The sequence below is a fragment of the Chenopodium album genome, chromosome 5, assembly GCF_948465745.1.
Source record: "Chenopodium album chromosome 5, dcCheAlbu1.1, whole genome shotgun sequence".
NCBI lineage: Eukaryota > Viridiplantae > Streptophyta > Magnoliopsida > Caryophyllales > Amaranthaceae > Chenopodium > Chenopodium album.
In genome coordinates, this window is record NC_137838.1 from 6,602,042 (window position 1) to 6,627,334 (window position 25,293).

Consider the following 25,293-nt stretch of genomic DNA (forward strand, 5'->3'; position numbering starts at 1 on the left):
CGGGAGATGCTCCGCAGTGCAAGATCTACTCGACGATCGTAGTTTTTATGAAGGAAAATTCTATTTGATTCAATATCTTATGTATTTGTTAACGTCGAATCTCTATTGTAGATGTCGTATGACTTTTAATTAATGAAATATTTTTGCTATTCAAAAAAAAAAAAAAAAGTAGATAACATTTAAATTTAAATAATGTTAAATTTTTTTATTGATATTTATTTAATAATTTAAATTGTAATATCAAAATATAATTTATTCACTAATTTTTTTTAATTATTTAAATTTAAAGATGATCATAACATATATATTTTTATTTATTTTAAAAAAAAGATAGATTTAAAAAAAAATTTATCTTAAAAAATACTATTTGTTGTTTTTAGATCTAAAATCTCATTCGTTACGTGGCGAGTGAAATTTTTAATTTTAAAATAAAATAGAAATATAATCTTTTTGGTTTGAATTTTTGACCTATTTAAAATGGTTACCTTGCCGATCACTCTTTTTTTTTTTTTTTTTGAAGAAACCTTGCCGAGCACTCTATAATTTTCCAATTATGGCAATATCCTCTAAAAAACCGTTATACAACCAAAACACTCCTATTTTTTTCAATTAGGGTTTTGACCTATTAAAAGCGATAACTGCCACCTCACACGGTTTAAACAACACCGCTATAAAAGGGTCATAATAATTAGATGTCAATTACCGTAGTTGTTTAGAATTCTCCGAGATCAAATTCTATCTTTTGCTTGATTACTAGTATTATTAAGAGCATTCCTTGGTATAATTATATAAGGCATGTTGAGAAAAAAACCGACCTTATTTTCTCATATTTCAGCGCCTCCTGTAGAAACCAAAAATAACTCCTTAATATTTTCCAGATTCTCTCTCTTCAGCAGCCATTGTTGCAAACCTCAATTTTTCAAACCTAATTTTGACGTTTTACACGATTGTAAAAATCGAAGGGAGAAAGCAAAATCAGAGAGAAATTTCGCAATTTAGGGCACACTTTTGGAAATTTTTTTAATCGTAAGTTTTTACTCCACTTCTTTGAATTCGTAAGTTTCTGATTTCGTAGCAGTAGATTTTACATTGTGGTTTCTATGATTCTTGATTGATTGTTTGATTTTAAGTTCGTGTTAGTTGATATTGTTGTTTATTTTTTTGTTTTTGGATTGTGATTGTTGTGGATAGAATCAATTTAAGGGGTTTTGTTTGATTAAAGATTTGATTTCTAGGGTTTATGTGGATTTTTGCAGAGTTGTTTTAATCGGGAGGATTATAAATGGGGAAGAAAAAGAATATAGTGATAGATGATGATGAGTATTCACTTGGGACTGAGGTGTCTGAGGAGTCCCAGGTTACGGAGGAGAAGGTAGTTCCTACTGCTGGTGGGAAGAAGAAGAAGGGAAAGAAGGGAAATTCTAAGGGGGTACAGAACAGAGATGAGGAAGATGAGGAGGTTCCGGAAGTAGTGTTTGTTGGGAAGAAGAAGTCGTCGAAGAAAGGTGGTGGTAAGGTGAGTTTTGAGTTGTTAGGGGATGAGGATAATGATGATCAGGGGAAGGATGCGAGTGATGATGAGGATGTTTCTATTGTGAGCTTTGCAGGGAAGAAAAAGTCGTCAAAGGGTTCAAAGAAAGGTGGCGGTATGGCTAGTTTTGAGCTATTAGGGGATGAGAATGATGATGATGACGGTAGTTTGGGGAAGAGTCAGAGTGAGGAGGAGGATGTACCTGCTGTGAGCTTTACAGGGAAGAAGAAGCCATCAAAAGGTTCGAAGAAAGGTGGTTTGAAGCCAAGTTTTGCAATGTTGGATGATGAGGAGAATGATAAAGATGAGAGTGTTCTAAGTGAGGAGGATGAAGCTCCGGCAGTGAGCTTTGTAGGGAAGAAGAAATCATCTAAAAGTTCTAAGAAGGGTGGGAGTTTGTTCAGTGCTGTGTTGTTGGAGGAAGATGGTGAAGGGGATGAAGTAATTGACGATGAAGCTGACATTGTTGCATTTACTGGTAAAAAGAAGTCATCCAAAAAGAAAGGTAGCAATGCATTGGCTTCTTTAGGAGATGATACCTCCACTAATAATAATGCAGAAGTGGATGATTCCGTGTCTCAAGAAAAGGTCAGTGTGGCGATGCCTGAAACTTCAAAGAATAAGAAAAAGAAAAAAAAGGGTGGAAGGACAACTGAAGAACAGGACGATTTGGATAAGATTTTGGCAGAGCTAGGTGAAGGGCCATCGGGTTCAAAGCCAGAGCCATCCCCAGCTCCAGCGCAATCATCTCAAGCCGAGAAAGTTGATACACAATTGGAACCTGTTGAGTCGACTGAGGCAACAGGTGAAAAAGAGGGTGAAGATGAAGGAATTGCAGAGTCATCAGCGGCAGCAAAGAAGAAGAAAAAGAAGAAAGAGAAGGAGAAGGAGAAAAAAGCAGCAGCTGCTGCTGCTGCAGCCGCTGCAGAGGAGCAAGAGAAAGAAACAATAAGTAAAGCAGTGGACAAGAAAGTTCCCAAGCATGTCAGGGATATGCAAGAGAAGCTAGCTAGGCGTCAGGAGGCCGAAGAAAGGCAAAAGAAAGAAGAGGAGGAAAGGTTAAGGAAGGAAGAAGAGGAACGCCTCAAGCAAGAGGAGCTTTTAAGGCAGGCCGAGGAAGCCAGACTTAGGAAAAAGGAGAAGGATAGGGAAAAGCAACGATTGAAGAAGGAGGCTGGTCAGCTGCTTACTGCGAAGCAAAAGGAAGAACAACGTCGGAGAGATGCAATGAGAAGTCAGTTTCTTGCTTCTGCTGGAATCAAGCTACCTGTCTCTGACAATGGCGCTCCAACAAAGCGCCCTATTTACACAACAAAGAAGTCAAAGTCAAACCGACAAACTAATGGTGTGAAGACTCAAACTATTGATGATACAGAGATTAAACAGGAAGCTGTTGGCGATATTGAATCTGTTGAAACAGAGAAGCTGGATGAGGTTTGCACAATGGATGTAGAGGAGAAGGCTGAAGTTGCTAATGATATAGAAGCAGATGTTGTGGCTGAAGAGGAGGAAGAAGAAGATGATGATGAGGACTGGGATGCGAAAAGTTGGGATGACAATAACCTTTCTTTACCTGTTAAGAGGGCATTTGAAGATGAGGAAGCTGATTCAGCAGCTCAGTCAGTAGTCAAAAAGGAAGTCAAACAGGCAGCCGCCAAATCTGTTTGTGATACTTCTAAACCTGCTGTAGCAGCTAGTGAGGTTATATCATCTCAGCCAACTAAAGGCCAGACTGCTCACATTAAGCAGAAACATACTGACTCTGCAGGAAAGAAATCAAGTTCAGATACTCAGGCTAATAACAGTGACGGAAATCTTAGGTCTCCAATATGTTGTATAATGGGTCATGTTGACACTGGTAAAACCAAGTTGCTTGATTGTATCAGACATACTAATGTTCAGGAAGGTGAAGCTGGTGGTATCACACAACAAATTGGAGCAACATACTTCCCTGCTGAAAACATTCGAGAAAGGACCAGGGAATTGAAGGCTGATGCAAAGCTGAACGTCCCAGGTCTTCTTGTTATTGACACTCCAGGACATGAATCTTTCACCAACTTGCGATCTCGGGGTTCTGGGCTGTGTGATATTGCTATCTTGGTTGTGGACATCATGCATGGCTTGGAACCGCAGACAATTGAGTCACTTAACCTTTTGAGGATGAGAAATACTGAGTTTATTGTGGCCTTGAACAAGGTTAGCTGATTAACACAACCCTTTTTTCATAGACACTCGTCATTTCAATTATCTATTTAATTGAAGATGGTTTGCTTTCTCTTCCAATTTGCAGGTGGACCGGCTTTATGGGTGGAAAACATTGCGCAATGCACCTATTGGGAAGGCTCTGAAACAACAAACCAAAGATGTGCAAAATGAGTTTAATATGAGGGTCACATCGGTAATCAAACTTCTATACATATTGCTGATATATAGCTAAATTCTTTTGTTGTGACTGCTTTTCTGCGGATGCTCTGCAGGTAATTACCCAGTTTAAGGAACAGGGTTTAAATACTGAACTGTATTATAAAAACAAAGATATGGGTGAAACATTCAACATTGTTCCAACCAGCGCAATAAGGTTGGATGTGTTCTTGATTTAACTTCATGCTGTTCCACAATCATGGGCTATTTTTGAGAAATGATAATACTAACATGCCTATTTTACTTTAAAATTACTATTGTGATGGTCTTCTTTTTGATGCATAACAGTGGGGAAGGTGTTCCTGATTTGCTATTGCTATTAGTACAATGGTCACAAAAGACTATGGTTGAGAAGCTTACCTTCAAAAATGAACTTGAGGTATTCTTTTTGGTTTATATATGTTGAGGTTTTGTTTTTGGATATATATATAGTTGACTTGGACATTGAGTTGAATTGTTGAGCATGAAATTTTGCAGTGTACTGTGCTGGAGGTTAAGGTTGTTGAAGGTCACGGAACAACCATTGATGTTGTATTGGTCAATGGTGTTCTTCATGAAGGAGACCAAATTGTTGTTTGTGGCATGCAGGTAGACTGTTGTTGCATTCGATTTGAGCTTACATTCTTGTAATGCCTGCAACCATTATATTTGATTTTTGTCTGTTTTGCAGGGCCCTATTGTTACAACCATCCGTGCTCTGCTGACACCTCATCCAATGAAGGAGCTTAGAGTCAAGGTATGTCTTATTTTCGACAGATTTACCATTTATCGAATGTTGCTCTATTAGTCAATTAGAAGGGAAAGAAAATGCATTGACTGGGGGTTAGGTGGTCTTTCAGTGTCAAACATTTGAGATTTTTTTCCATAAAAAATTTAAGTATTGAGTTCCTCACATCTGTTTCTCTGAGCCCTTCTACACACCTTAAAAAGTAGGACCATTTTAGAGTGGTCCTACTTTTTAAAGTTGGTTTTTGTTTGTGCTACGGTGCTAAGCTGCTAATTGAGCCACTGTTGAGCTAGCATAGGCTTGGAGAACTTATGATACGTTGTTACTCATAAACACTTTCAGGATGGGGATGTTTCTTATGAAAGTTGGAAGAGCTAAAATCCATGTTTATATAGTGTAAAAATAATCACGGTTGCTAGCAGTTGGTATTGTGAAGTTAGGATGCAGCTTCTTGTGAGTGTTACAATTATCTGTTGACAGTAGGTTTAAAAAGTTTTTGGTGTAATTTTTCTTATCTGTTGGCAAAATGGACTTTTCATTGGACACTAATAGACCTGATTTCTGACTCCAAGATTTACACAAAGAACAGTAATTTAAGACTAAAAGCTTGAGTAATTAATTGTTAATGATTTTGGAATACAAACTAAGAAGGATAACTATAGCTTTAGGCTATAATCTCAAGGTAGCTTGAGGCGGCTACTCTTATGAAGAACTCACTTAATTTCTGTATAATACAACTTCTAAGCTTCTACTACATTTATACTCAAGCTTCTAAGGAACAATTAGCCTTCATGTGACTACTTGACCAAAATAGCTAAACCAACCTAAGACATTGCTACTGCTTGTTGCTTGCTTTCCCTAACTTCTCCTTAATGAGTTTTGTCACTTTGCTCTTTGTTGCTTGTTGACTCAAGTTTCCCTTTTCTTTGCTTCTGCTGTCCCCTTCTCATCGGTTGCTGCTTCTTGACTGTTGACCTTCATATGGTAATCCATCACACACCATTTGCTCAGCTAGGGCTATATAATAGAGATTATTTATGGTCTACAACTAATATCGTTGTATGATTTAACATAAATCATAGAATAGCAAATTTTAGACCGTCACAGAAAAACTTTTATGTGATTGATGACTTTTTTAATCATAAATGACTATTGTAACTTCGATGTTCTCCTGGAACCCAACTATAAGGTAAAAATCAATTTCTAACTAGGAGATGAAGGCTACAACTACAGAAATTCATGTAGGGTTGTTCAAGTTCAATATTAGCTAGGTAACTCTGTCATAAATCTGGTAGATTAAATTCATGGTGTAGGCCATCTAGCCCCCTCTCTTCCTTTCCCAGGATATTGATTGGGATATATATGTTCAATTGTCCATGGTGATTGAAAATGGATGCCCTTCCAGTTTGCAATTTGTATAAATCCAGTTTGCAATTTGTATCAACGAGACAAGGGCAACTAAATGCCCCTTCTGTTTGGGTCTTACAGTACATGGTTTCTTGCTTTCTGTTTTCTTTTTTAGATGGTTGGATGAGTTATTTTACTCAATCCTTCTGCTGCTTGTATGACACAGGGAACATATCTGCATCATAAACAAATCAAGGCGGCACAGGGGATCAAAATTTCTGCACAGGTGATTTTTGTTAGTTTTTTTGGAATTGAAACGCAACTTGAATTGCTTTAAGGCGTAAGCTACATTGTGAATGTCATTAACATGTCAAATTATGAACTTTTGATTTGATACTCCTCCACACAGGGTCTTGAGCATGCTATTGCTGGGACTGGCTTGTATGTTGTGGGACCTGATGATGACCTTGAGGAGATTAAAAGATCAGCCATGGAAGACATGGAGTCTGTGTTGAACCGGATAGAGAAGACTGGAGAGGGGGTCTGTGTGCAAGCATCTACCCTTGGATCATTGGAAGCATTGTTGGAATTTTTGAAATCACCAGCTGTAAGCATTCCTGTTAGTGGCATAAGTATAGGCCCTGTGCACAAGAAGGATGTTATGAGGGCAAGTGTCATGCTTGAGAAGAAGAAAGAGTATGCGACAATTTTAGCATTTGATGTCAAGGTCACAGCCGAGGTAGAGGAATTTGCAGAAGATACTGGTGTTAAGATATTTAAGGCTGATATCATATATCATTTGTTTGATCAATTCAAAGCATACATCGATGGTATCAAGGAGGAGAAGAAAAAGGAAGCTGCTGAGGAGGCAGTCTTTCCTTGCGTACTCCAGATTATGCGCGATTGCGTATTCAACAAAAAGGATCCCATTGTCTTGGGGGTGGATGTTATTGAAGGGGTTCTTAAGGTACGTTTTAATTTCGATTTCTTTAAGAATTATAGGAAGAAAAAACACATACTTCTGGGATTTCTAGTTTTGTCATTTTGTGTTGAGCTAAGGTCATTGTACATGTTTATCTTTAGTGTAAAGCAATATTGGTGCATTTGGTAGTGTAGGTTTCAATAAGATTTTTTAGAAGCTCAGAATATTGAATATGCAAAAGCAAAATTTATCGCTCTTTTTTTTGAATAAATTGAACAATAAAGCACGAACTTCCGGGTTTTCTGATTTTGTCATTTGATCTTGTGTCAAGCTAAGGCCATCGAACATGTTGTATTTTGAGTCTTAAGCTTTTTTTGTGCATTCAGTAGTCAGGTTTCTGTAGGATTTATCTGAAACTTCATTATAAAGCTATGTTTTCTTGGTAAAACTGCCTTTGTTTGGTTCTTGATACTCAAGCTTTGTACACTATGAATTTCGATGTTTTCCCTTGTTGGAATCCTTCTGTTAGGATAATTTCAATTAGTTTCTTGTGATCACTGTTCCCAGTCGTGGCTGCTAAATATTATAGTGAAATTTATAACTGTGAATTAAGGTGTGATTTTACTTTCTTTAGTTCTTTGATTACAAAGGGAAGAGATTTTAAAATTGATTTAAGAGGTAAATTGTAATAGATTAGCATTAGGGAGGGCAATTTGGGAAACTTAGTACTTTTAGGTTAGTAGTCACTTGACCTTAGTATAAATAGGGGTAGTATATGCAGTAGGATGGCATGTAAATTGTGAGGAAAAATGTTGAGAGTAGTAACCTCAAGTTACTAGGAGAGTGATAACCTAAAGTTATCAAGAGAGTGATAGCCTTAAGCTATTAATCTATCCCTTTTGTATCCAATTTCAGCCATTATTAATCAAAGTATCAAGCTTTTATCTCTTAATTAGTCTTTAAATCAGAAAATACTAAGGCAGTCCATAACATAAATCCTTTCCTTAGAGCATTAGTTGTAGATCATTGTCGAATTATTCGTTCAATAACTTTGGATAACTTGAGCCTGAACAGCCTGTCTTTCATTTATCTTCACACATGTCAATTAGTAGTAGTTGTTGTTTTTGTTGTTTTTTTTGTAGACTTATTGTATTGGTAAATGATCATAAACAGTGTCACATCATGATGTGAATTAAGACTCTATCTTTGTAGCTTTATTGGACTTATTTTAGGTGTTTTTGGCCATAAGTAGGTTCCAAACTCGGTTATTTTAGCTCATTAACAAATTTTCTCGCATGGTTTTTTTTAATAGGTTAATATAGTTTCTTAACTTCATTTTCATCTTGGAGTAAGGAACAAGGCTACGTTGGATCTAAATAAAGAAGTAAATATAGGTCTAGGGCTGTACATTGAAGGGAGAATGATTTTGTCTTTATTATTGAGTTGAGCTTATAATTATTTTACGCTGATTGCTCGTGAGAATTAATATCATCTTTTAATTTTTACTCGTTTATTTTATTCATAAATATACGCATCATGCCATGTAAGTTTTTGTCTTCTAGTTGTTTCAATCCTTTATCGGCGTGTACTGATTGCGGGTTTGGATTGCAGATGGGAACTCCAATCTGTGTTCCATCAAAGGACTTTATAGACATTGGGCGTATTGCTTCCATTGAAATTAATAAAAAACCAATTGAGTCAGCGAAGAAAGGCCAACAAGTTGCCATTAAGGTCTGTTTTTGTTTTCCCTTTACATTTTACTGTTAATTTATTTGCAGCTTTTTTTTTGGGGAGTGGGGGGACGGAGGATTTGTCTAGTTATTTAGCAGTGATTCTCGTGAAGGTAGGTTTTTTTTGGTTGACTCATTGAGAGGTGTAGAAGTTTGGATTCTTGGAAAGAAAAAACAAAATATGATTTCAAATTAGGATGTTTGAGAGGACAGAATTAACAATTGTTCGCATGAGAACTCTGCTACAGAATGGTTTTGGCTTAACTTGATGATTGAAAAAACAATGGCATAAGGAATGCCAGAGGAGGTGAAACCTAAGTAAAGGTGTAGTTGTTTTATGTTCTGGTTTCTTAAGATTATATGCTTTGTGATTTACAGATTGTGGGTACCAATCCTGAAGAGCAGCAAAAGATGTTTGGAAGACACTTTGATATCGAAGATGAGCTTGTTAGCCATATTTCCAGAAAATCTATTGATGTGCTGAAAGCTAATTACAAGGCGAGTAAATATCTTCATTTGTTACGCATTCATCGTACCAACATGCATGCTGACGCTAACTGAAATCATCTTTTGCAGAAAGATGAGTCTATGCCTAATGAGAATTGGAGATTGCTTGTTAAATTGAAGAATCTGTTTAAGATACAGTAAGCTTCCATTGCTGCTCCTGTACTATTCCGACATTTTTGTGTAGATAAGCGAGTCTTACATGGAGCTGAAGTTTCAACTTGAAGTACAAAGTTGGTTGTTGAATACCAACTCAGGTTCTCTTCTTGGCCTGATTCTCTTCCCATTTTTATTAATGGCTGGAGATATGCTCGCTGTCATTGGAGTTTTGTCACCCTTCAACTGTATTGCATGCTGACAGTCATTTAATCCTGCTACATCAAAAGCTAAAGGGGCTAGATGCTGGGAACTGATTGACGTCCTTTTTGGCATCGAGACAGAAATAGATATAACTCTGATCAATACCTCAGGCATTTGCCTAGTATTTTTTTTTAAAATCTTTTGCAGTTTTCTGGATAGAAGAGGGGGGGGGGGGGGGGGGGCGTTTATGAGAGATTTACATATTATGATATTTGCTGTTCGATGTTTTTGAATAACTATTTGCTTTAGAATAAAAAATTACTTTCACGAAGAATCATAGGTTCTCTTGGCTAAACATTATAAACCAGTCCCCTGCTACAATGGCACGATGATTACAGCACTAATTTTAAAGGAAAAGTTTTAGGAATTAATAGAAACAATATTTTTCTATAAACAAGACAAAATGGCTCAGGCGCAAGTGCGCTACCAGCCCATTGTCCTTATCGCCTGTTCAGGAGCCAAGACAATAGGTCTTTGCTACAACAGCTACAGCCCTATAAAATAAACATTAGTGTGTAGCTAAGAATTTGCACTCACAAATGAACTCTATACTCTGACATCTTCAGACCAACCCACTATGTAACACCTTACTCGTGTACAAGCCAAAGTAGGCAATCTAACAAGTTCTGCAAACATGAACCCCTTTGTTTTTAAGTAGAAAAATACTACCTCCGTTAACATTTACTTGCAACTTTGGAATATTTTATGTCTCTCAAATAATACCCAAAGTAACAAGTAAATGTTAACGGAGGTAGTTATAAATTTTGCAGTATAAAAGGGTAACAAGTACTTTTAATAGTCTCACAACCAGGAATTTGTGAATCAAAATTCCGTAATTTCTTGACCTCTACCTACTTGAGTCCAATACCATTAATACTGCTATATAATTTTCAGCTTGTGACAGTCTGACAAATCTACACTGTTTTCAGTGGTGAAGTTTTGACAGCACAAATAATATGTTGAGCTATGGCAATGTTCTTGGGTCAAATCTCAAAGGTATTTTATCTAAATAATGCGTTGCTTCCAGAAATACATGTGATAGACAACAAGGAAACCAGGTCTTTAACTACGTAAAAGATTGAAGAGATTGGGCTCAATTATGACCCCTTTGACTGCAAATTTAACTTCCTTTGTGGGGCATTGAAAATGCAAAGAAAATTCTATCTCTCCAATGTAACCTTTGTTTGTCTTGAATTCACCTATAGGGAATTTAATCCATTTTTTCCTCGGTTTGCTATTTAACTCTTGCCTGTGCTCCTGAAATTTGCGATCAGGAAGACTTAGTAGACAACGGACAGACACCTTCTCTTCTGATTCCGAGTTGTCATCAAACATGAACATATAAGTGAAGGTATATGTTACATTTGGAGAGAGGTACTCGGCGCTGAATCTTCCAACCACAAGAAGCGGAGTTATAGGAGATACAATTTTCATAGCTTTAATTAATGCACCATCACTGCAGCAAAAGAGCAATAGACTTAAAAGTAGAAACATCTCATCATAAGGCGTAATTTTCGTTCAAATCAGCCTTATAGCGAATAGTGTTTGAGCAGGAAGAACAAATTCCTTTATACGTACCTGTCTTTGGTTTCAGTCAGTTTCCTGCTGTACTCGGAACCCCACAATGGTAAACCATCACAATCAATATTCATTGTTAGGTTGAGGTCTGTCATATACACCATGAAGCAATTATAATGGCTGTCCTCCCGCTTCACGACCCAGAACTTCTGTAATAACAGGAACTAACTAAATCAACGAAACAGACAGATGATTCGAAAATTTGATCCAGCATTTTAGAGGGGAAACATATGGAAATTTTGGGAGTTGAACATTTATATTATTCAGAATTATAGATGAGCTTGCCTTTGTTCTGTTGTTCAGAAAAATCCCAGCAGTAAGCTGCTCATAGAGTTTGTGGATGGAAGACATGTCAACTGGATCATCACACTGTTCAATTATGGCTTCATAATTATGAGGCAGCCTCAGCCTTTTTTGCGACCACCCATGCACCCTAGCCTCTTCACCAAATTTTTTGGGCACGCCGAAATACTCTAGTTGTTGGAGGGTGGTGACAAACACCAACCCTTGTGGAAAGTGTAAACTTTGACAATTTAAAATCTCAAGTTTCTTTAGGCTTGACATCGCTCCCTTCTTGATAGTCCACATGGCCAAATTCTGAAGGTTCTCAAGGTAGAGCTCCTCGAGCTGAAGAAAGGAACCAAAGTTGCAAGTGAATGTTGTTCCCATGTAAGAATTTGATAACCTTAGGAGCTTCAGGTGGGCTAACGCTCCAGCAACTACCATAATATCCTCGTTCTCTAGAATACTATCCTTCAATTCCAGTATTAAAAGATTAGGCGGCAATATGAGAGACAGCTTCTCCACATTTATCTTTCCAACCAATACCAGTTTATGAATGTGTTGATTCTGAGATATGGCGTGATTTACATGTTTCAAGGCCACATCAACGCTCCATTCACAGTGGAATGTATGGAGATGATTGGAAAATATGCTAGGGGAATCAAAGACAGCCTCCAAATTCTTTTCGGTGGATACAATTACCTTTAGCTTACTTATAGTTGTGCTTAGTTCAAGCATCTCTCTTGAAAACCAATCACCCCCTCCACATTTCACACCCCAGAGTATTTGCAAGTTTCTTAGATCACTCAACTTTAATTCTTCACGAGTCCAAGGGCAATCATCTGGCAAAAATAGATGCCTTAGTAGCACAAGCTTGCACAAGACATTAGGAAGTTCGACGTTTTTATCAGAGCAGTCAACATTCCTGTAGTCCAAAGTCAATAGATTTCTTAACTTCCCAATTGATGTGGGGAACTCTGTGACATTAGAAGCCCGAATTCCCAGATACCTCAAGTGTATTAAGTTTCCTATTTCTGAAGGCAAACCTCCTGTGGTAGTTTTAATGCCCCAAAGATTTAACAATCTAAGCAGTTTGAACTTATGATGGATAATCTCAAAGTTAAATGACTCTTTGGATTCATAGGCAGAGTGTGTAACACTAGATCTTGTCAATATTATAAGTGACCTCAATTTTGAAGCTTGTTTAGGAATGGACATGCTGCATGGAAAGAGGGGAAAAAGAGCAAATTAAGTATGCATATATGTCACATTATACTCATTATTCCCTTATTCCACATTAACGTGTATGTCACTTTTGGTTATAACCCTTAGAGGTCATTTTAAGAACATACTCGTATATACTTATTAATTTAAAACATTTTTTGCGAACAGGCATCTTGCTATTATGGCACAATGCATCAAATCCTATAAATAGAAAGAGAAACAGAGGAAAACGAGAAATAATTAGATTAATTTACTAAATATGAAGAATGGTCCATTGTTTCGGGATTCAAAATGGAACGCAGGGAGTAGACATTGGACATTTGGACATACCACATACTAAATCATTTCTATTACCTGGAATGAAGAGCAGCCCTTCTTGACTGAACTGCTACTGGAGATTCATCACTGGAAGGTAGATTTTTGACTTGAAGAAAACCTTGTTCTTGGGCCTTCTTTATACAAAGTACGCGCAATAGATCATGCAAGTGAATTGCTTTAATTTCTCCCTTCATATTGGTCCGCACTACTTGAATCATGAACCGGTGACTCAGTTCTTCTATATACTGCATTGCCACATCTTCAGGGGACATGGCATCATTTGCAGTGATAAAACCCTCAGCTATCCACATTCTGATTAGCATTCCAGCCGGAATTTGACAATCTTCCGGAAAAACACCCAAATAAAGAAAGCAAGGCTTAAGGTCACAAGGTAGATCATCAAAGCTGAGGGCGAGCATTTCTCCTACTTTACCATACTGATGTGTGCATGTGCCTTCCATCACCCTTGACCTTACAGCCTTGCTTATCTGTTGCCATTCGTAAATGTTTGTTTTTGTGTTCAAGATACCAGCTAATGCTACTATAGCCAAGGGAAGTCCGTCGCATTTCTTTAGCATTTCCTGGCCTAGATCCTTGTAAGTTATATCATTGCAATTTGTATGGTGATTGGAAGTGATCTTGCAGAACAGTTCCCAACTTTCTTCCTTGCTCAGAGGCATGGGCTTATGTACATATAAGTGCCTCTGGAGGTTCTGAAATTGAAGAACAACTTCTTCATTTCGAGTGGTAATAATAATTTTGCTCCCTTTGTTACTGCTCACCCGTGGGAGTGCAGGGAGTATGTCCACTAGAACCTCCTTCCTCCACACATCATCCAAGACTACCAAATACAGTTTCTTTTCCAGGATGCTTCGGAGCTTGTCCACTAACTCATTCATGCTTGATTCGGCATTCAAATTGCTCACCTCCGTTGGGCTACTAACTTTCCTCAAGATTTCAGATAGAATGTGCCTGGTGCTCCATGTTTCAGAAATATAAACCCATGCAAAACAATCAAAGCAATCTTTAGTAAATGGGTGGTTGTAGAGCTTCCTAGCAAGGGTGGTTTTCCCCGAGCCACCCATCCCCACAATCGAAACAAATTTTACTTGAGTCTTCCCTTCTCCCATCAATACTTCTACCAACATTTTGATGTCTTTGTCTAACCCAACAATCAAGTCACCGCCATCATCATCATCATCATAGGGATAATTTCGAGGCTTTTTCTTTGAATATCTTTCGCGGCTACTGGATGATGTTAAGTCTTCACCTGCCTTGGCGATTCTTCTCACCCCAGAATCAATTAAGATATCACTTATTCGCTTCACTTTACCCTGCCTCGACTGTATCTTCCTTCCTATACAGTAGGCTTGAGGTGCAGTACGTAGGAAGCACATGTATTTTACGAAGCAGCCCTTCTTGCCACACACATTAGCCTTTGCTTCAACTTTAAGAATGTAAGTATCAATGATATCCTCAACATCATAAGCAAGTTTCCTAATTTGATTGATCACAGTGCTAATATCATTTATATCTGCATTTGCATCAGCATTTTGGAGAAACTGTTGCATAAGTTCAAGGTCTTCTTTGAGGCCTCTTACTTGGTCTTTCACATCGAGTAACATCCTTCCTTCTTGGTCTAGCAAGGAGCCAATCCATTTTATTGTTGATGCTATAAGAGATGCCTCCATTTTGCAGCTAGTCCAATATGTACCCTTGTCAAGATGATTAATTAAGTTAGCATATTGTTACATCTTATTCAAAGCACACCTAACACCTTAACCTTAATTTCACTTATTTCAAGAAAATAAAAAGGATCCTATTCCTATGAAAATAATACCTAGTGAGGGTGGTAATAAAGGATAGGAATTCGGAGATGGATCAATAAAAATGAAAAATGAAATTATCGTAGAGGTATGTAAGACTATACCCGTTGCCCAGTCTGAAAAATGTTTAGTTTGGCTGACCTAACCAAATTTTTCAATATACTACCTCCGTTAACTTTTAGTTGCAACTAAAGAATTTTTTATATCTCGCAAATAATACCTAAAAGTTGCAACTAAAAGTTAACAAAGGTAGTATATAATTTATTTTTTTCCCCATTTTGACTAGCCTTAAATAGATATAATTTTGGCCTAAAATAGCAGATCATTTTTGGCCCGAACTTGGGCCTAGCATGGCCTGAAGGGTCATCTTTTTTCAATCAAGTCTGGATCAGCCCATGATCACCTATATAGCCTTCCCCTAGAACAATGTCATGATGAAAAGGAATGACAAAAAATGTTAGGCATTTAATTCTTACTTTTTTTTTTTTTTTTTTTTTTTTTTTTTTTTTTTTTAAGGTATTTTAGTTCTTACTTGGTAATTGTTATGCCTTTTAAAAAAGTTTGAAATAACTCTTATAAATACTTGAATAATGTTTGAACAATTATATTTCTAAAATGTTTATTTACTTATTTGTCCTTATTATATTTAATTGACTCGGACCTTTATACTTTAAAAATATTTGCTTACATATTTCCTCTTATTAATGCTACAAACTATTAAAGTTGTAGCAAAATCGAAAAAGTTTCAAGGCCATGGCTAACTATGGCGCGTGTTAGCTAGAAAAAGTACATAGTATACTTGTAAACTTAATTATACAAGGTCATTACTCATTGACATATTTATATGAATTTTTAGAACTCAAAGTAATCCTCATTCCCCAATGTCAATTCCACACTTTAATCCTCAAAATACCATTTCTACATAACAAGAGTCCTTTTAACTCTATCTACAATGTTCTTCAAATTATCCAGCAAGATTGAAATTCGATCGATATCATTAGATATTTATTTACATATTTGATTATAAATTCAGATCATTAAAACCAATATTCAATCAGAAATAAGTAATACAATAGAAGAAATTTTTTACCTGATTTAACAACAAACTCGAAGAGACAAAGCAAGGAAGAATCCACCAAAATTTGAAGAGCCCAAGTTGTCAAATGCTCTAGTTTGAAATATAAGTTCTCAAAATTCGATTAACTCAAGGAATAAGAAGGTAAAATTGTTTGAATTTCAATATAATTGGATGGTTTGAACTTTGAAGTACAGTACATCACATCATTTTTTTTTTAATGAGTAGAATTATTAGAAAGAAAAAAGGAGGAGAAATTTACAAGAGAGAATACCAATTACCAACACCGAAGTGTGGGATGATAGTGGATGAATTTTTTATTTTTATTTTTATTTTTATTTTTATCAGGATTGTTATTAATATTTATTTTTATTTTTTATTAAAAAATAAAAAATAAAAATAAAAAATATTAGGTGGGTTGATTGATAATGCTGTTGACTTTTTTTTTTAGTGGCATAGCACCTACTTCCTCCGTTCTTTATTACTTGACCCGCTTTGACTTTTACACTATTTACCACCCATCCTTTGACCGTCTTTTGTGAATAATATGTAAGGAAAAATATATTCATGTATGATCTTTTTGGATTTGTCTCAATAAGTACTATCATAATATATAACTTTTATAATTTTTACTTATGGAGAATTTAAGTTATTGATCGTTAAAGTTTTACATTGGCAAGCGTGATAAAAGAAACAGGTCAAGTAAAAAAGAATAGAGAAAGTATATGATTTAGAAACAAATAAGATGATAAAATGTACCATTATATGTGTAATAGGTGATAGGTGGTAGGTAGAGCTATCAATTTGGGTAAACGGGTCGGGTAAGAGTGGGTCGGGTCAATTCAAATTAATTCCATAACCTATGCGGGTCGGGTTTGGGTTGGGTCATGCTTGAGTCGGGTAATACTTCTTATCAGGTTTGGGTCGGGTTACATTCGGGTCGGGTGAATAATAGGTCGGGTTTAATTCAGGTTTTCACGGGTTAAAACAGGTTAGGGTAATTCTCGGGTTTGAGTCAAGCCAGGTTCGGTTCAAGTCAATACTTTGCGGGTTATAATCAACCTGGGTCATTTCCAAGTCGGGTCATTCTCAGATTCAAGTCGGGTTATATGTTCAAGTCAATAATTTGCAGGTTACAATCAGGTCGGATCATTTCTAAGTCAGGTCATATTTGGGTTCAACTAACTATAAATAGATAATTATCATTTTTATCAAGCTAATTATTTCCTTTGACTATAATATATATGGCAATATACTAGTGAACTATAGTCTATAATTTAGGAAGATAATTATCTCCTTTAACCATACAACAAATATATAATATTTTGAATTCATAAATTTGAAGATGATGCTCCTTTCCTTTGCGGGCCTAGACCAACTTGGTCTCCCAAAACAAAATGTTTTGATCAACAATAATGAGGTGGTCTAAATTGCATTTAAGGTGATTTGAAATCAGGTCAGGAACAATTTGGCTTGAATTTAGGTCAGGTCAATAACAAGTCGTGTAAATTTCGAGTTGGGTTAGTAACAGATTGGGTTGAATTTTTGGGTTGGGTAAATAATACGTATGAAAAAATCCGGGTCGGGTTGAATTTGGGTCAGGTCAATAACAAGTCGGGTTGATTTCGGGTCGGATTTGTAACAGGTTAGGTTAAATTCAGGTCGGGTTAGGAACGGGTCGGGTTGAATTCAGGTCAGGTTACTAACAATTCGGGTTATATTCGGGTTTTGACGGGTTAAAACAGGTTTGGGTCAATTTCGGTTCAAGTCGGGTTCGGTGCAATTAATTAAGTTGGCCATTATAAACCGGTAAATCGGTGTAAGTTGTAAACCGGTAAATTGACCGTTTAAAAGCAAATTGAATGGTTCCACACACCCAATTGGACTCCTAGAGGGTATTAGGGACCATGGTAAACAGTTCGGCAATTTTTATTTCCGGGCGATAAAAAGTCAAAAAATTCCAAAATTAAAGGCTAATGTCTACGCTTTTTGAGAAATTTTGGAAGTTTCGGGGCCCGATGTCGAAAAATCTTGAAATTCTACGGGATACATCTAGGAGACATATAATGTCGTTTGGAGCCATATATGATCATTATTTGTTGTCATAAATGCTCGTGGTAGGCTTGAGTTAATGAAATCGGTGCAAGTTGTAAACCGGTAAATTGGTCGTTTCAAGGCAAATTGGTTGGTTACACCCACCCAATTGGACTCCCGAAGGGTATTAGGAATCATGGTAAACATTTCGGCAATTTTTATTATCGAGCGAAAAAAGTCAAAAAAAATCCAAAATTTAAGGCCCTGTGTCGAAAAGCCTTAAAATTTTAGGTGATATATCTTGAGGTCATATAATGCCGTTTGGAACCATTTATGATCATTTTATGTTGTCATATGTAGTTTTCGTGGTAGGCTTGAATTAATGAAATCGGTGTAAGTTGTAAACCGATAGATCGGCTGTTTAAAGGCAAATTAGATGGTTCCACCCAGACAGGTGTACTCCCGAAGGGTATTAGGGACCATTGTAAACATTACGGAAATTTTTATTTCTAGGCTAAAAAAGTAAAAAAAAATAATTCCAAAATTAAAGTTTAATATCCACACATTTTGCGAAATTTTGGAGGTTTCAGGGCCGGTGTCGAAAAGTATAGAAAATCTAGAGAATACGTCTCGGGGTCATATAATGCCGTTTGGAACTATATATGATCATTATAAGTTGTCATAAATGTTCGTGGAAGACTTGAGTTAATAAAATCAGTGCAAGATGTAAACCGGTAAAATGGTCGTTTAAAGGCAAATTGGATAGTTCCACCCACCCAATTGGACGCCCGGAGGGTATTAGGGACCATGGTAAACATTTTGAAATTTTTTTATTTTCGGGCAAAAATAAGTCAAAAAATTCCAAAATCAAAGTCTAAGATTTATGCTTGTTGAGAAATTTAGGAGATTTCGAGGCCCGATGTCGAAAAGCCTTAAGAATTAGGGGATACATCTCAGGGTCATATAATGCCGTTTGGAACTGTATAAGATCATTATATGTTGTCATAAATGTTCGTGGTAGGCTTGAGTAAATGAAATCGGTGCAAGTTGTAAACCGGTAAATTGACCGTTGTAGGCGTCGTTCGAAGTGCACCTACGTTAAAGCATGTTGTAAATATGCTTGGCACTCATAGGAAGTGGGAATTGACATAATACAATTAGGGACAGGGAAAGTAGGGAGCCACTAACAAGTTTTTAAGGAACTTGTAAACCGTTCACGGATTATTTAAGGCAACCACGATAAAGGGACAACGGTAGGAACAACGATTGACCCGTGAAGGTTACACCCCATTCATAATCTATATATGAGATTACTAACTCCATATAGTTCGGAACCACGAAAGGAGGATCGGGGATGATGATACGAAGTGAGTCATGAAGTCACATTCGCCCGTATTGGCCTCTACTCGATTCTTATAGTGAAAAATGATTCCTGCGATCTCAAAGACATACAAACAAAATATTCAATTTATTCCAAACTATTATTATGCTAAATTGGTTTAATATTAATTCAACACGTAATTCTAAAATATTTGTGATCACTTGATTAAATAACAAGATTAAAAAGGAATCTAAACCGGTTGTCCAATTTATCTTATTAGGCGTGATTTTCAATTACATATTCCCTATAAACATGCAATATGGTGATCAATAAATATTATAAAATAAGCGTTAATATTGGATACAATTTAACAAAAATAGCGTTAGTCAAATCAAATATAAATTAACCTAATCATGATACTAGCAATATTAAAATAAAATAAGAGTAATTAAATTAATTAATTACTCACATTCCGCGCGTTCCTTTAAATTGCTACATCATGAATAAATTGTTAGTAACTTCAATAAAAAAAATATAAATCAAATTGAAACAATTAAATTAAATAAAAAGTAGAGTTGATTTGATCAAACCCTCAGTTATTATACCTTTCATGCCTTGGTTTAAGGACGGAACCTCGAGTCAAGTATGGACTCCTTGGAGTACTTACGGGAAGAATGGTGTAATTAGAAATATAGGTTTAAGGCTTAGAATATGAGAGAGAAAGAAGAGAATGATTTTTGGTGTAAAAGAGAGAAAGAGAGAATTATTTGGTGCCCCAAACTGTAGAAAGAAGGGGGGTCTTTACAGGGAAAATGAGTAGGGGGAACACACAAAACCCTAAAAAGAATGAAAACCCTAAAAAGACTACCGTGACACGGCATAAATCCCCGTGACACAGGAGAATTCTGTGTGACACGGGAGGTAAAATGCGTGAAGAATTACGTGGAGAAGACACAGAGCTGCCCTGTGTCACGGGATGGGAGCCGTGACACACGACATTAACTCCCGTGTCGCGGCAAAGTTTCCCGTGACGCGGGGAATTTTCACGGGGAAAGAACGTGGAAAATAAGCATGAGAATTCCCGTGTCACGGCACCTAGGGGTGATAATGAGACTGAGCTATTCGTGAACTATTCAAGCTCGATTCGGTCAAAGCTCGGTTAAAGCTCGATTCGTGGTGGCTCGGCTCGGGTTTGAGTTCGGCTCGAGACCTTAACGAGCCAAGCTGAGTTATGCCAAGCTCGGCTCGAAAAGTTCGTGAACAAGCTCGTTTATTTTTTCCATATAAAAAAATGATGTATATAAATATAAATTTTTTTATCAATAGATATTACACAAATAATAAGTTAGTATTTTCATTATTAAAACAATAAGCTCGTTATAAAGTAAAAAAATTAATAATGAACAATAAAGAAGACAAGTAAATTAGGGCTAAGAATAAATCAAGGTTATTCGTGAACAGTTCGAGTTCGGCTCGGTCAACGTTTAGTCAAAGCTCGTCTCGGTCGAAGCTCAACTTATAAAAGTTCGAGTTCGAACAAATTTAAACGATCACGAGCCGAGCTGACCATAGTTCGATCTCGGGTCGCCCGATTAGCACCCCTAACGGCACCAGACACCGTGACACGTTGAGAATTCCCGTGTCACGGCCCCAGGCACCGTGACAAGATGAGAATTACCGTGTCACGGCACCAGGCACCGTGACATGTAGAGAATTACCGTGTCACGACACCAGGCACCGTGACATGTAGAGATTTACCGTGTCACGGTACCAGGCACCGTGCCACGTCACCATCTCCCGCGACGCGGCAGTTTTACACTGCGCGCGGTAATTCCAGTTTTTACGCGTTTTTAAAATTACTATACTTTTGATCCGTAACTCGGAATAATACATATAATATATCATTGGAAATCTTATCAACTCTAATTTCTAACCCAACTAGAATCAGGTTAAAACCATTTGTAGATTTTAAGATATGACCGTTTAGTAGAAGGGTGTCGGTTTTGGGCCGAGTTTAGTATTTGTTTCATATCTTGTTCGTTTTAAATCGGAATTGGGCTTATGATATATCGTTGGAAAGATTATTTCAAGGCCTATCCAACCAAATAATAATTGTATCAAAATTATTAGGCCACAAAATCAGTTTCTCTCGGTTTTGTGATGTGGACACGAAAAGAGGAAAACAAGTTATGGTTTAGGGAAATGAGCTAGAAAATGGATTGGTTTATGAAATGTATTGAATGAAAACATGGATTTAAGCACTCCAAAGGTTAAATAATCAACCCGGCCAATAATGGCGGTGAAAGGTTGTTCATCATCGGGTTTGGTTTTGGGGAGACATTTTTAGCTGTCTACAACCGTTTAAAGGCAAATTGGATGGTTCCACCCATCCAATTGGCCTCCTGAAGGGTATTAGGGACAATGATTAACATTTCGGCAATTTTTTATTTCCAGGCGAAAAAAGTCAAAAAATTCAAAAATTAAAGTCTAAGATCCATGCTTGTTGAGAAATTTTGGAGATTTCAAGCCCCGGTGTCGAAAAGTCTTAAAATTTTAAGTTTACATCTCGGGATCATATAATGTCGTTTGGAACCATATATGATTATTATATGTTGTCATAAATGTTCGTGGTAAGCTTGACTTAATGAAATCGGTGCAAATTGTAAACCGGTAAATAGGTCGTTTAAAGGCAAATTGGACGGTTCCAACCACACAATTGGACTATCGAAGGGTATTAGGGACCATGGTAAACATTTTGGAAATTTTTATTTACGAGCGAAAAAAAGTCAAAAAAATACAAAAATTGAAGGCTAATATTCACGCTTTTTAAGAAATTTGGAGTCTTCGAGGCCCGGAGTCTAAAAGTTTCGAAATTCTAAAGAACACATCTCGGGGTCATATAATGTCGTTTGGAACCATATGTGATTATTATTTGTTGTCATAAATGTTCCTTGTAGGCTTGAGTTAATGAAATCGGTGCAAGTTGTAAACCGGCAAATTGGATGGTTCCACCCACCCAATTGGACCCCAAGAGGATATTAGGGACCATGGTAAACATTTCGGCAGTTTTTATTTCCGGGCGAAATAAAGTCAAAAATTTCCTAAATTTAAGGCTAATTATCCACGCTTGTTAAAAAACTTTGGAGGTTTCGACGCCCGGTATCGAAAATCCTTGAGTTTTTAGAGGATACATCTCGGGGTCATATAATGTCTTTGGAACCATATATGATCATTATATGTTGTCATAAATGTTCGTGGTAGGCTTGAGTTAATGAAATTGGTGCAAGTTGTAAACCGGTAAATTGGCCGTTTAAAGGCAAATTGGATGGTTCCACCCAGCCAATTAGACTCCCGGAGGGTATTAGAGACCATGTTTAACATTTTGGCAATTTTTATTTGCGAGCGAAAAAGTGAAAAAATTCCAAAATTGAAGACTAATATCCACGCATTTTGCGAAATTTTGAAGGTTTCAGGACTCGGTGTCGAAAAGTCCTGAAATTCCTGGGAATACATCTTGGTGTCATTTAATGCCGTTTGGAACCTAATATGATTATTATGTGTTGTCATAAATGTTCGTGGTAGGCTTGAGTTAATGAAATCGGTGCAAGTTGTAAATCGGTAAATTTGTCGTTTAAAGGCAAATTGGATGGTTCCACCCACCCAATGGGGCTCACGGAGAATATTAGGGACCATGGTACATATTTCGTCAATTTTTATTTCCAGGCGAAAAAAAGTACTTCCTCCATTTTTTTTATTATTCACCATAGAGGTTGGGTACAAATATTTTGGTAGTGGAAAAAAGAAAGAGAGATAAAATTAAAAATACAAAATTGCCCATGTGACATATTGATAAAGTAAAAAGTAAGTGTGAAAAAGCATGGGTATGTTGGGTATTTGAAGTGTGAACATAAATAACTTTTTTCCTAAAGAGGAAATGGTGCAATATTTGTGAAACTTTCTAAAAAGGCAAGTAAAAGAACGAAGTAAAAATTTCCAAAATTGAAGGCTAATATCCATGCTTTTTGAGAAAATTTTGGAGGTTTCTGGGCCCGTTATCGAAAAGCCTTCAGATTTTAGGGGATACATCTCGAGGTCATATAATGCTGTTTGGAACCATATATGATCATTATATGTTGTCATAAATGTTCGTGGTAGGCTTGAATTAATGAAATCGATGTAAGTTGTAAATCGGTAAATTGGTCGTTTAAAGGCAAATTGGATGGCTCCACCTACCCAATTCGACTCCGGGAGGGCATAATGTACCATGGTAAACATGTCGGCAATTTTTAGTTTTGGGCGATAAAAAGTAAAAAAATTCAGAAATTGAAGGCGAATATCCACGCTTATTGAGAAATTTGGAGTCTTCGGGGCCCGGTGTCTAAATGTCTTGAAATTTTAGGGAATACATATCGGGGTCATATAATGCCGTTTGGAACCATACATGATCATCATTTGTTGTCGTAAATGTTCGTGGTAGGCTTGAGTTAATGAAATCGATGTAAGTTGTAAACCGATAAATTGCCCGTTTAAAGGCAAATTGGATTGTTCCACCTACCCAAATGGACTCTCGGAGGTTATTAGGAACCATGGTAAACATTTCGGCAATTTTTATTTCCGGGCGAAAAAAGTCAAAAAATTTCAAAATTGAAGGCCAATATCCATGTTTTATGAGAAATTTTAGAGGTTTTAGGGCAAGGTGTTGAAAAGGCTTGAGATTTTAGGTGATACATCTCGGGGTCATATATGTCGTTTGGAACCATATACATCAGTATTATATGTATTCACAAATGTTCGTGGTAGACTTGAATTAATGAAATCGGTGCAAGTTGTAAATCCATAAATTGGCTTTTTAAAGGCAAATTGGACTGTTTCACCCACCCAATTGGAATCCCATAGGGTATTAGGGACCATGGTAAACATTTTGGCAAGTTCTATTTCCGGGCGAATAAAAGTAAAAAAATTCCAAAATTGAAGGCTAATATCCATGGTTTTTGAGAAATTTTGGAGGTTTCGGGGCCTGGTGTCGAAAATGCTTGAGATTTTAGGGGATACATCTCGGAGTCATATAATTCCATTTGGAACAATATATGAACATTATATGTTGTCATAAATGTTCATGGTAGGCTTGATTTAATTAAATCGGTGCAAGTTGTAAACCGGTAAATTGGTCGTTTAAAGGCAAATTGGATGGTTCCACCCACCCAATTGGACTCCCGGAAGGTATTAGGGACCATGGTAAACATTTCGACAATTTTTATTTCCGGGCGAAAAAAAGGTCAAAAAATTTCCAAAATTGAAATATCCACGTTTATTGAGAAATTTGGGATGTTTTGAGGCCCGGTGTCGAAAAGTTTTGAGATTAAAGGGGATACATCTCGGGGTCATATAATGTAGTTTGGAACCATATATGATCATTATATGTTGTCATAAATGTTCATAGTTGGCTTGAGTTAATTTAATCGGTGCAAGTTGTAAACCGGTAAATTGTCCGTTTAAAGTCAAATTGTACGGTTCCACCCACCCAATTAGACTTTCCAGAGGATATTAGGGATCATGGTAAACATTTCGGCAATTTTTATTTACGGGCAAAAACAAGTCAAAAAATTCTAAAATTGAAGGCTAATATCCACTCTTTTTAAAAAATTTCGAATGTTTCGGGGCCTGGTGTCGGAAAGTATTGACATTTTAGGGGATACATCTCGGGGTCATATAATGTCGTTTGGATCCATATATTATCATTTTATGTTGTCATAAATGTTCGCGGTAAGCTTGAGTTAATGAAATCGGTGCAAGTTGTAAATCGCTAAATTGGTCGTTTAAAGGCAAATTGGATGGTTCCACCCAGCCAATTGGACTCCCGGAGAGTATTATGGATCACAGTAAAAATTTCGGCATTTTATTTACGAGTGAAAAAAAGTAAAAACATTCCAAAATTTAAGGCTAATATCCACGCTTTTTGAGAAATTTTGGAGGTTTCGGATAGAGCTGTCAATTCGGGTAAACGGGTCGGGCTTGGGTTGGTAAGAGTTGGTCGGGTCAACTCGGGTCGGGTCACTTTGAATTAATTCCATAACCTATGCGGGTCAGGTTTGG

General features: G+C 36.8%; 2 protein-coding genes across 2 annotated transcripts; one reads left to right on the plus strand and one right to left on the minus strand.

The window, feature by feature from the left end:
- Positions 1 to 794: 794 nt before the first annotated feature.
- LOC145631698 (uncharacterized) lies at positions 795 to 9,711 on the plus strand. The gene is made up of 12 exons (XM_081683847.1): positions 795 to 1,026; positions 1,257 to 3,727; positions 3,822 to 3,929; positions 4,009 to 4,109; positions 4,241 to 4,331; positions 4,430 to 4,540; positions 4,623 to 4,688; positions 6,253 to 6,312; positions 6,436 to 6,993; positions 8,560 to 8,679; positions 9,057 to 9,176; positions 9,255 to 9,711. The coding sequence occupies exons 2-12, from the start codon at positions 1,283 to 1,285 to the stop codon at positions 9,324 to 9,326; spliced, it is 3,852 nt and encodes a 1,283-aa protein (XP_081539973.1). The 5' UTR covers positions 795 to 1,026; positions 1,257 to 1,282; the 3' UTR covers positions 9,327 to 9,711.
- An 893-nt stretch (positions 9,712 to 10,604) lies between these two features.
- On the minus strand, positions 10,605 to 14,655 carry LOC145632494 (putative disease resistance protein RXW24L). The gene is made up of 4 exons (XM_081684874.1): positions 12,981 to 14,655; positions 11,406 to 12,621; positions 11,121 to 11,269; positions 10,605 to 10,998 (listed from the first exon to the last, which is right to left on the minus strand). Exons 1-4 carry the CDS (start codon positions 14,633 to 14,635, stop codon positions 10,605 to 10,607), a joined length of 3,414 nt encoding a protein of 1,137 aa, XP_081541000.1. The 5' UTR covers positions 14,636 to 14,655.
- Positions 14,656 to 25,293: the final 10,638 nt, after the last annotated feature.

Coding starts and splice junctions, on each gene's coding strand:
- LOC145631698 (XM_081683847.1), top strand. CDS start 1,283: ATGGGGAAGAAAAAGAATATAGTGATAGATGATGATGAGTATTCACTT. Junction 3,728..3,821: donor TTATTGTGGCCTTGAACAAG/GTTAGCTGATTA, acceptor TCCAATTTGCAG/GTGGACCGGCTTTATGGGTG. Junction 9,177..9,254: donor TGCTGAAAGCTAATTACAAG/GCGAGTAAATAT, acceptor CATCTTTTGCAG/AAAGATGAGTCTATGCCTAA.
- LOC145632494 (XM_081684874.1), bottom strand. CDS start 14,635: ATGGAGGCATCTCTTATAGCATCAACAATAAAATGGATTGGCTCCTTG. Junction 12,622..12,980: donor AGGGCTGCTCTTCATTCCAG/GTAATAGAAATG, acceptor CTTTCCATGCAG/CATGTCCATTCCTAAACAAG. Junction 11,270..11,405: donor TTCTGAACAACAGAACAAAG/GCAAGCTCATCT, acceptor CTGTTATTACAG/AAGTTCTGGGTCGTGAAGCG.